Genomic DNA, 12,756 nt, shown 5'->3' on the forward strand with positions numbered 1-12,756 from the left:
AACTATACTGTACCTCCAGTGGCTTTAAAGCTAAAACTTCAAAAAGGGGATTTGAAATGGCTGCTATTTAAACAGAATAGATCTACTAAGATGCAACATCTCTTTACAGGGGTGTCCTGTCCCTGTGTACAGCGATTAGGGAACCCAAACCTTGTTTGAGAGTTGAGAACACTTTGAATGCCAGCGGCTCTCTGCCAGTGGTGCGAATCTGCGACAGAAATATTATGTTTTCATGTAAATCCAGTATTTCAATTTAGTTTTTGATCAAGCTATAGCTACTACGCCCAATTGCCTCAATAATCTTTGATTGGCCCAAAGAATCAGGTGATAATGTGTTTGTGAACAGAGAATCAATGTGTGACTTCTGAATGTTATGTTGATCCTCCAAACATACCTGCTGTAGATTAGGATGCAATGTCACAACACCAAGTCACGGCTACTGATAAGTAAACAAGCTGTATTCAGTTAATAAACTTTAATTAAGCAAGTCTAAAAAATGATTAAATATATTAAAACCTGTTCAAATGTCATAAAAAGTAAAAAGTACCAAAAAAAAAGTACTGTACCTTCTTTCTATTTCCAGCAAAGAACTAAACTAGTCAACTCGCATTACGCTTTGCGTGGTCACCCATGTCAACCCAAGTCAGAGCATTGGGAGTGAAAAAAAATTATATATATATATCAACGTGTGCCGCAACAGAGAAGAGGTTGGAAACCACTGCTGTACGGGATGAGGAAGGACAGAAAGACGGTATTGCAACCCTCAGTAACTAGAAATTAAAAGTCAACAAATGAAATCTATTTAATCCCATTTAAGGTACAACAAAGCATTTATCGAGACACTTTGGAGAGACTGGAAGAGAGTTACTGTACCTGCATTCTCAAAAAGAATTCCAAGCTTGCTTAGCTTCTCATGAATCTGATTTAAAAAGGTGACCATGCCAGAAAAAGAGTACAAAACTGATTTGGAATCTTATAATTTCAGGACAAAGATTAATTGGATTTGCAGCTGGGCTGCTACGATTAAATCGAAAATATGTATTATATATAATATAGTTTGCAATTCTTTGGAGTTTTGGGTGTGCATGTTGTGGTAATAAATCAATTTATTTCTATTATTATTATGATGATGATGACGTGTTATGCAGGGATTTCCACATTGTGTGTTTCACAGATAGTGAAGGTTAGGTGGTACAGTGTTAACAAGATGCAATGTGTGATGCAGCAGCTGTCCCTGAATAAAACTGGTCTCGTTTATATAGATTACATTCCAAAGTACTTACTCTGTTTGGAATAAATGTTTTAGTAACACCTCTGTAGTGTGTTAAAATTGCCTTAGGCTTGTTGCGAATGTTGTGGGGTTTTTTCTTCTTCTGACGCGACCAAGGTGTAATTGCCCTTCGCATTCAACTGTTGTGCACAAGCATCTCCTTATAACAGCAATGACATTAAAATAATCATGTTGGGGGAGAGGAATGGAGTGAAAATGTATGTGGGCGGTACAATCATCGATATTTATTTGAACAATTTGATTTTGCATGCCCAATTAAATTGCTATTTGGAGACTTAACAGACAGCCCTGCTCGCGACTGGCTTTGAAAAGCAGATATTTATCCTCTGTTCATATTTAATAACTTGACTTTTTTTTTTTTTTTTGGATCACCTTTAAAACATGTTGAAATTATCCTCCACACAAAAAAAAGGAATTCCTTGTGCACAGAATTATTTCTATGTTTTGAAATCAAAGCATCATGCAATAAATCCACTGATAGTGGCACATTAAAAGCACAGCCACCAAAGCTCAGTCCCCACTGTATATATTTACTATGAATGTGTAAGCAGACCAAAAACAAGATAATGGACTGCTCTTCATTTTGCAGTGCAGTGTTTATTACAAGCAGGCATGACAGGGTAACGCTGTCACTGAAGTGTCCAGTACATGTGTCATTGATGCCTCCATATAACATTATAACCCAGACATCATTGTTGCTTTTTTTCAAACAAGGTGCGCTGATTCAGCAAAGGATTGCTTTAAAAAGCAAAACAGTTAACAACCGGAGATGCACAATCCTATAACCAATTACCTTTTTTAGTTTCTTTGTAGCTTAGAAAAGCATTCTAGGCCACAGGGTTAACCTACAATTGCATTGCAGTCATGAGTGAGGTCAGTCTATATATTATTGATCTGTATTTCTAGAAGGGTTAGAATGTCCATGCACTCGAGAACGGTTTCTGCTGATCTGCGATGACTGCGGTTCAGCTGAAGATGCACGTGATTGACAGAGATTTGCTCGGCTTATCTTAAACAAAGATCTCCCGTCGTTTGTAATGAAACCGATCGATCAATAGCTTATGCTGGGGGGGGGATTCATATTTCAAAAGGTAAAACCTGACAACACCATAACTTATTATCTCTTCATCGGTCTAGGTATTTCACATGTTGCACATCACTGTTGGTGAACATCACAATGGTCAGTTTCACACGGTTTCAATTTTAGTACATTCAACTGGGATCTGGGAGCCAGGATTGTGGATGCACTGCATGTGTTCATACATCACATGTTTCCACAGTACCAACAGCTCATTGGCTTAAATCATTTACTGTTATGGATTTGCTTTTGTACTGTAAAACAGCATATTGCTTAGAAACAGAAACACAATCTTCGTGAATTTGGCACATAAAAAGTAGTTTAGATCAATGTCCTTTTAGTTTGTGTACCCGTTTACAAAATGTGGCTTTTTGCTATCCACTCTTTAACCTTAAATACAGTCTGGGAAAACATATTTCAACAAACTTCTACATGTCTACTGACTGCACTTGCAGGAATCCCAGCTTATCACTATGGACAATTACACATACTGTACCTTTACAAAATATACACAGGCTGTTCTGCTCTACAAATTCACAGCTAATTAAAAACAATATGATAATCCTGAAAAAAAATAAAACCAAGCCACAATATCATTGATCTGAGCATTTTTGTACAGCTTTGCTCTTCAGCACTATCTTATTTTTTATGCCCTTTGCTTCGCAGCAATGCTGTATAGCAGCCGCACACACAGCGCATAGATTCAGTTTATCAATAAAGATGCAAGTAAATTGAACTCTTTGTGAAGCCAAGGAAAAGTCATTTTCCATAGCAGCATGACCTGTGAACTACTGTACAAAGCAGACTTCTCTTGAAATGAATATTGCATTACAGTACGTGGTCTTCATAGTCTGACACCATTTAAAACAGTGTTGTTATTGTTGTATATCTTCAGTGCTGTCCCGATAACAACACTGCAGGAGCTAATTTACAGTCTTCAAAAACAGAAAGCAAGAAATAAGTTACAGGATGTATAAATGCAAGCCTACTGTACACAACATGATTTGAAGCGCCCATATTTGTTTTTTAGTTATTGTTTAAAGGGGCAAAAGATAAGCAGAAGGGGAATGTTTTTTAAAATAATTTTAACTCAGAAAGAAGGAATAAAATATTAACAACCTTTAACCACCAGATACCTTATGAATTATAAAGACTTCAGCCAAAAAAATGGGTCTACTGGAATTTATTTAATTTACAGTAGTTTTCTCTCACAACTGAGTGTCTGAACTCATGGAATTAACAACAACAACAATTATATGCTTGTAGCAAGGTTTGTGTAAAGGACTGCCCACCAGGTACAGTAAATATACAGTAGTACTAAACTAATTTAAAAAGGGAGATTTGTTTTGCTCAGGTAGCCTCTGCAGATCTGGTGAAAATGAAGAAAAACAAGGCAGGGGCAAAACAATAATTCACTAAAGCAAGTCCCATCTGGAGTATGGGTTTATTTCCACAGCAGTAACAGCTGTAGCTTGTCTAATATTGTTATATAAGGAGGCCAGGATGATACTGTAAAGCCATTTGGCTGCTTTAGTCAGTTTACTGAGGTCATAAAGCCTGAAGCATTCCAATAATGTAACTTTGACAAGTAGTGTCCACATTTTGTAAAAAAATATATAAATATATAAATAAATAAATACACCTTCAGCTTGTAGGCAAACAACTTGCTTGAAGCTTTCTACATGCATGTGTTAAACCAACTGATCACCCGTGACACGTTTGGACTAGAAGTCTATCATGTAGACATTAAGACATATTGTTGAAAAATGTATTTTGGCACTCTACAATTAATGAGGTCACCCTCAGTCACAGAAACTCATATTAACAATTATATATTATCATCAGATTTTACATTAAAGAGTTACATATCTAATGGGGATGGAAGAGGCTGAACAAATACTGAATATGAGAAAAAACACAGGTCTTATACTAAATCCTAAATGCTTAACACTGGTGTGTAAACAATTAACACCCTCACTTGCAAGGTTAGACGTGTCAGTTTTTAATTTGTGAGGAAAGACAGAAGCAGCTCATAACTGTATATCCCAGGCAGAAGACCTGGGATTCCATGCTGGAAAAAACAAAACTTTGTTTTTCATTGTAAAAGACACCTGGAAATCTGAAGGCCTTCCCTGGAGAAAGCACCATCAAGCAATTCAAGTATTCTCTCCAAGTTCCTGGCCTGGCAACTTGACTCCTAGATCTGCAGTTTAGAGCAGCCCATTCATCAAAGGGCAGCATGATTAATACAACAGGTAGTCTTCTGGGGATGATTAATAGTTAAACACCAAAGGAGGACAATTCGGCAGGTTAGTATAAATCACACAGGGAAGAAATGAATTCATCATCCAGTTAATCAATATGATAAAACAATCACATCCAATCTAATATTTTTATAGCATCAAGCCAATACGTCTTGCTCATTCTACAGAAGCAATAGTACAAGGGATCGAACGAAGCTGGGAGACTATAAAAAAATAAGTTAGTAGCCTTGAATGTCATTTTAATATATATTTTTTTAAATGTTTGTGAAATTCTGAGTGGTTCTGTGTTCTGTTGCATCAGTACTGATCAATACTGAGTTATTATCACGCTTCTCTGCATCTCTTTGAGCTTGGGGATTGTTTTATTGTACCCAGTAAAAAGGGCATTAATCATAATAATTCATGCAGAATTTGAAAGGGGGATTGATTTGGCTATGCACTTACCATTGATAAAGAGCTTGTCATCAGCTCAGAAGAAAGAAAAAAAGAGTGAGCGATTATCATTTAGTGCCGATCTTAGCTCCCATACAATTCAGTCTCACAAGGAACCTGGCATCATACGCTTAACCCTGCAATCACCGATAGGGCTGCCTGGAAACTGCTGCAGGCACTTTACAGCAGTGAAGAACTAAATACTCCTTTACAAGGAGGACAATCCTCTAGACTGGGTTCGATCCCGAGTCAGGTCTGAATCTGCAGGAACCACTGCTTAATGAGCACTCTTGGGCAGTTCAGCCATCTGTCCCAAGGGCAGTTAGGGGGCCTGAATCCGGCATTAGTCAGAAAATAATGGCCATGGGGAGGAGAGCGAGAAGCATGTTTCAGTAGCTCCTGTGCAAGAAGCAACAGCAACAAAACCCCAGAGATTCCTCTGAATGCATAATGCTGCTGAATCACCTGCACTGCAAAACAACAGGGACTGACAGCCTTTGCAAGTGTCATACATTTTAAAGTGTGTTCCTTGTGGGAGGACGGTTAGATTGCAATATATTTTTGCTTCAGTATTCCAGTCTCACGAATACAAAAAACACAAATGTTCTATTGAACGTACTGTTCCTGCTGTCTGAAATAAATAACTGAAATTCGCTCCTTTGTTTTGGAAGGACGTTTGGAATAATTTCATTCAGTTAATTAAAAACGAAAGTCAAATACCACAATCGAGTGAAGTACTCTCAATCTGAACAGCCAAACAGAGACTGCAATAGATTGCAAATCTACAGTGAACACTCAATTAACTTAACCGGTTAAAATCGTCTTGGAAACACCTTGTTTACATCTCACTGAAGCTAAAATTCCAATAATGTATTGCTGTAACAATTTCTCAAAGACAAAACAGAACATTATTAAAAGGGACACCACTGCCAATAATATCAATGCATGTTGTCTTTTCAAATAACGGCACAAACTTTGAAATTTTGATTCTCTACTAACAAAAGTAAGCAAAAACCGTATTATTGTATACAACCTTTGAATATGGAACGATAGACGAGTATGGGCACGTGACGTTCTTTATGCGTATAAAGTTTCCACGTATGTTTTTTGTTGTTATTTAATTTATAATTTAAGAAAACATATTTCGATACCGTTATCGACTTTACCCTCGGTAGCCTGTTTTTGTGTTGGCATAACAGTAAAACATGTATATTTGAACTATGAACGTATTGAAATTATATTTTAGCGATCTTGGTTAATGCAGGCAGGCGCATCACACAGGCGGATGGCGGACGCGAACCCGAGACCTCTCGCACTAATACCGCTGTATATTGGGCATATTTCTTCGTGTGTGATTATGTCACCTTCCAGCCCTGCTGTTGCCTTCCCCTGTGTATGCTACAAATATATATACACACACTTTTATACTTATCTCTTCTCAAATTTCATAAGCAGTGCAACTGTATACTACTTTAAATGCACATTTACATAACTTAACACATGTTTTTCACTGTTTAGTTTGCATTTTTGCTGCATCACAAAGTAAACTACTACAGCCATTTTAGGTGTAATGCAGGGGAATAATAAATAGACACTTGCAGCACAGGAAATAAAATATTGGTTGGAGACGTGTTAGTGGCGGAATGATGGTGGAGAAATGAATGGAAAACTGTATTTTTGTACAATGGGACAAATACAAGTATAAATGGGAGTTTATTTTTTGTTCCAGTTACAATTGTGACGATAAGTGAGGGTGGCGTTATAATGGGGGGTGGGGGGCAGAACAGGGAGGGCATTGTACTGACAAAAATCTAGTGAAATTCTTAAAAAAGAAAAAAACAATAATACAAAATTGGAGCCCTATATATGTTGTTATTAAAGTTACCTTGCTTGTTGATTGCTGTGCTGAGATTCACCGACGTCCTTTTGAATTCCACCAAGTGGTAAGTACACATGTGGCACATTGAAGTTGTTCCTGTTTTTGTTGTCATGGTTTTGCCACATATTCTGCAGACTGGATGGCCATCTTCAATGGTATTTCTCTCTATTTTGTAGCCTAAGTACAGCCACACCAATGATTTTACACTTATTTGGAGAGTTCAGCGCTTGTTCAGCTTCAGCCATGTTGAGTGAGTCACGTGACTATCGTTTTCTACAAGTATCAGATAATTTTAAAATGTCCACAGGAGGATTATCATGAATATTTGTAATCACTTATTGTACTATCGCAAAAATAATTTCATACCTAGCATCAACCCCTTGGTTTTCTGCGTCATATAAAAATACAAAGCATCTTCATATGTAAACTAAAGTGTTGACTGGCACTCAAAGTGGACTTGCATCCCCTTCATTTGAACTGCACTGTTATGTTTCAGAGTGATAGCCAGTCACAACAATACCGCCACCAGTCCTAAATCTATTTTGCAAGCTAAGAATTGGGTTAATTCCATCAATCAACTCAAAGCTGAAGGGGATTGTTTTTGGACTTTAGAAATAATGTTACCATTGATAAAGAGTTTGTTGATCCAATACACAAGGGCTTTTATTGCCGATTTCAACTCCAATGTAATTTAGCCCCAGATGCAAAAATGCCATAGTGTTGTAGTAGTGAAACTTTATAGAAACACAGTGCTGTGCATTTTACATCTCCCTTATAAAAATATTCATGTACTTCACCCACTGTACAAACATTGCTAATCCCCATTCCACCAGGGCAAACACGCTGTTCAAAGAGATAAAGACAAGCCTGCACCAAACAAAAAGACAAGCGCACTGGATATTGTACTGTATATTTGCTTTGTTTAATTTGTACTTACTTTGTTTTAATCACTTTTACCCTGATTTGTCTAGATATCTCAATTGTTTGTTGGGCCCAACCAGCAACAATTATCCAGAAGCTTCAAATACACAGTAGCCTTTCTATACAGAGTGCTAAGCATTAGCCTATCCATCCCAGAGCTGATCCCAATGGGAGCTGGTGCAGCAACCCTAGGGATTGAGCCGACATCTCCCTGTGTTCCCCATGGCCCTTTTGGGACCAGGCAGCCCAATTAACATTCACCCTTCTTCAACACAACTGGAGATCCTAGCCAGGGCCTGCCAGATAAACACTACGAGAACTACTGCACAGCGCATGTTGTTCTCTCAACAAATGTGTGGCCATTACTTGCAATACAGTGTCATTTTAAACCAGATACAGAACTACAATGCATTCTACAGAGGAGAAATCATAAAGACCCAGACCTGACTACTCAGCAACACGCTAAAGAAAACACCCTATTTGTGGCTGTTAGAACAACTCTTCCCAATTTAGAACCACACATATAGACAGATTCCAAGATTCGCGCCCCCGTATCCTCCCTAAATACACTTGTAAACATTATTTTTGGTGCCGTTATCATGTAAAAGGCAATATACTGTATACTGTACAGCAAGCACAAAGAGTGCACTATTATCTTTTTCATGGAACCGGTACAGTTAGGTTTTATTATTATTATTATTATTATTATTTGTCAGAAAGCAACTCACACAGACTAGGGTGTGTGAACTATACATCAGCTGCAGAGTCACTTACAACAACATCTCATCCAAAAGATGGAGCACAAGGAGGTTAAGTGACTTGCTCAGGGTCACACAGTGAATCAATGAGTGAGCCGGGATTTTCCACAGGTGGGTGTAGGGGACACCACTAGTAAAATTACATGACCTTATAGTCATGGACTCTTTCTCACATGGGAGTGAAGTGCAGAGTTGTTTGCGTGCATCATATGTGCACACGGCTAAAGAAACAAATTCAAATAGACCAGCGTTCCAATGCTTTTATCCTTTTATTTTTAGAAGCCTGACGTACGTGAGAAATGTTTTTGATTAGATAAATATTTCGTGGCACAGCATTTGTTTATTTTTTTGCATATTCAGCTGTGCTTGATTCTTCATTAGGGTGGTTTATAACATCATCAATGCAATGCATATCCAAGTGCTCATGGCACTAATAATGCACTCCTTGTCTGCCACTGCTGTTCAGAAATGCCATGGCGTATTTGCCATATAATCACTGATTAAAAGTTCAAGCTATTACTGACCCATTCAGCTCAAGCCGCAGCAGGAGACCTGACCCCTGATGGACATTCATCAGGTCTCGTCTGGATCATAATATTGTTGGCTCAGGAGTTGTTATTGCTTTGGTGATGGAACGAGGGTGGCTGCCTCCACAGATGGGAAACTGGAGCATGTAATCTTCAGATTGCAAAAGCCAGCCTCAGCACCTGTAGAATCAGGATCAAAGGGGGCAGAAAGGCATAGCCTCCATTCTCTCCTTCCAGCACCAAAACACTTCTACTCAAATTGACACAGGGGCAGGTATACTGCAAGCCTGTCAAATAAATCAACTGCAACAAGACTTTAATTATCGTTTTTTTAATTGTCTTTTTTTTGTGCAATGGATATTTCCTGAGAAAAACAAAATCTAAATCTCATTTGCATTAAAACGCTAATTGCTTCAACAGTAATCATGAAACAAATTTAGGTGGACTCAATTTCAAAAGTCTAATTATATTCATACATTTGTATGGATGGTACTATTTTGTTTTGTTTGCTAATACAAATAAAGGTCTAAAGCTATTACATTTTGTGGACCCTGTTTATGATCCTTGACAATATAGCCTGGCTTGAATTCCACACACAAGCAATGAAACAGGTGTGAACAGCATGATAAACAGACTTAACTCAATCAGTGGCTAGTGGGGAATAAAATGCCAATGCACATAATATGAATAAGATATGAGTCTATATTCCAGTCACAAATGAATACATAAATGGAAATCAGGAGGCTATGCATAAAATATGGTAGGAATGCAATTAAGCCCCTTGTTTGATACTGCAGACTGTAAACCCAGGCAGCTTTCAGAACAGCAGGTCCAGCTTCTAGACTCGAAGCGCAGTCTGCACTGCTCATTACTTCATGCAATGGAATTTAATTAGTGAGATTCTTCAAGGGGAAAGATACATTCCCCAAAAACACCATGTAAACATGTGCACTTTAGTTCACATGATGACCTTTACAGTGGTCTATACTGCAATTCTGTCATTCTTTACTCATACAGGTGCAATTTGCAAAGCAAGCAACATCTTTGCAAGGAGAAAACCTGGTGGAGACACGAACCAATCGAAACCATGAACTTGCATGTTAGTAGTGACTCTGGGCGGGGACAGAGCTGTGGGAGAAGTCATAGAAACTATTTGAAACTGGAACCCCAGTGCATTCCAGTGTAGTGTTCCAACTACTGCACAAACACCTCTGATTAGAAAGAGACCAGATCACAAAGCTCAAAACAATCATCATGAGATCTACAGTTTCAAACTCTCTTGGCTCAAGGCCCCACTTAATGAATCAATAGGAAAAAAAAAAAAAAATCACACACACATTGCCAGAAACTGTGAATTAATCACTGTATGCACTTATTTCTCTTTACAGTCTCCTCCTTTTATTATATAATAGTGCACCCTGGGTATTTTAAACGACAACATATAAATATAAAGTTCACTTCATGGTACCATAGGAAGTGTTTTTTTTTTGTTTTTTTTTTTCTCAAGCACTTTTAATTTATTTGACAAATTGCACAGAAACTGGTACAGTTTAATTCACAAGTCAGAAACCCCTATGCCAGCATTTCACATCGTGTCTCTTCAATGTAATATTTTAAAATAACATTTAAAATGAAGGATGTTAATGAAATGTCTAGCCTGTTATTAAAGAACGGTCTAGAACAGTTTAATGAAAAAACTGTCAAAAGAGACTTTTAAAACATCGTTACACTCAAAATGGTGCCCTGAGGGCCTCTTATTTCACAACGGCATGTGTTTACTTGTTATACAAGGAAAGGTCTTATTTTATGTATCTGATCTATTTCACACAATGTACCTGATATAATATAACTTGAACTCGGATCAACCACTCCTTAAACCATACTAGTGTGATACACTTGCAACCTGTAATTTGCAGCTTCAATAACCATTTTTGATATGCAGCTAGAAAGTTACACATTTCAGAGTATAGGCTGTAGTGCCATTCAATGTTTTAAGATTTCGTTAGTGCTCCACGAAATCATTTGGATACCCTCTCACCAGGTAACGGTCATTGCCATTGGTGTTAATTGGGCTAATTTACCATTCCAATTGAATAAAAATGTCTTCTGAAACAGCTGCTTGTAATGATTACTGCTTTTCTTACTGTGTGGAGAACAGCGATCCACACAAATCCAACCACATGTTTCTTCACTTGATTCAACTGGAATGGCGAATTAGCCCAAATCGACACCAATTACCCTCATCTTATAACTTAATCAGCATCAGCCGACAATTGGATTGGTATGTAATGGGGTTGTTAGAGTTATATGCTAGACAATCACCAGAAGACATTCATGGATACACACATCTTAGAAACAGACTAATGTTATTGAAAAGACGCGCATGTACCAGGTCTGTTCTGTTATTGGGTTTTTCATCCGTGTGCTTTACGTGTGATAGATAGTTCACTTACTTTCCATGCAAAATTGAAATCCAAAGATGTGCCGAACTGACAGGGATCAAATGCAAAACTTTAACATAAATTATGTACTGATGGCACTGAACCAAAACAGTATTTTTATTTATTTATTAAATAACCCCGCACCACCACACACAAGCAGCTTTCGATTAATTACCCTCCCCAGCACGTATTATTATTCCACACTGAATTATTAGTACACTGGCTGATCCGTGCAACTACCAGTTCCATTTCTTATAGCCAGTGTATACTCCGAAATCGGCATGACTGCCCCCCCTTCACAGTTCCCAGCAATAACATGCATGCATACAGTGCATTCTTTGTGCGCGTGTTGATGAACTGCTAAGCATCACCTATGCAGTGTGTTTCTTTATAGCTAGATGCATTGTGTTTGGCCTTATTAACCTAAATACTATTTTCATAATTTCCATAATGTGCGTGCACTATAAATTAAATCTACTTTGAAGTGCAGCCTTCCTTCTGCCACAGATCTGCAGTTGTTCGTATATTTTTGCAATGACGAGATAGAACGATGCACCGTGATGTGCAGTGGAATGCACGTTTTCTGAGGCTTACCTAGCTTGCCCCGAGATTCCTCCAGTTTCTGCACTTGGTTCTCCAGGAAAAGCATCGCCACTCCAAATGCCAAGACCGCCAGGAGCTGAAACTTGGGCGGCATCATAATCCGTAAGAGCCCCATCAAACTATCAAATCACGACAAGTCATACCGCGATCATGGAATAAAATATCAATGAAAAGGTGTGTTTAAAATAAAAAAAAATAAAAAAATGCAACAATGTTTTTATGATCCTACAGCCACTCCCGTTACTAGTATTCAACAATTAGGATGGTCTACAATGGTATCACAATGTATTTAATAATCAATGTCGTGGGGCAGAATCTGCATGGAGCGTGTCATATGCAGAGCAGCATCTCATTTCACTGGATATGCACGAAGCGCCGACTCAAGCTCAACCTAGCTAACCGAGACCAAGCGCTCCCACCTTGGATCATATCCACTCAACCCTTCCTTCTCTCACTACTAATATACGCGAAGACTCACTTGCATCTTCAAACAATCAGACCCGACTAACGCTAACGAAGAACGCCCGCCTCTCTACTGTGCCGATTGGAAGGATGTAAAGCC

The 12,756-nt window shown here is 38.2% G+C and overlaps 1 protein-coding gene across 1 annotated transcript in view; it reads right to left on the minus strand.

Annotated features, from left to right (window-relative positions):
• LOC121330477 (heparan sulfate 2-O-sulfotransferase 1) overlaps positions 1–12,710 on the minus strand; it is a 50,341-nt gene extending 37,631 nt beyond the window's left edge. The window contains exon 1 of the mRNA XM_041277020.1: positions 12,186–12,710. Coding sequence (XP_041132954.1) covers positions 12,186–12,309 — 124 coding nt within the window. The 5' untranslated portion in view covers positions 12,310–12,710. The remainder of the gene's footprint in view (positions 1–12,185) is intronic.
• Positions 12,711–12,756: the final 46 nt, after the last annotated feature.

This window comes from Polyodon spathula, chromosome 18 (assembly GCF_017654505.1).
Source record: "Polyodon spathula isolate WHYD16114869_AA chromosome 18, ASM1765450v1, whole genome shotgun sequence".
Lineage (NCBI taxonomy): Eukaryota > Metazoa > Chordata > Actinopteri > Acipenseriformes > Polyodontidae > Polyodon > Polyodon spathula.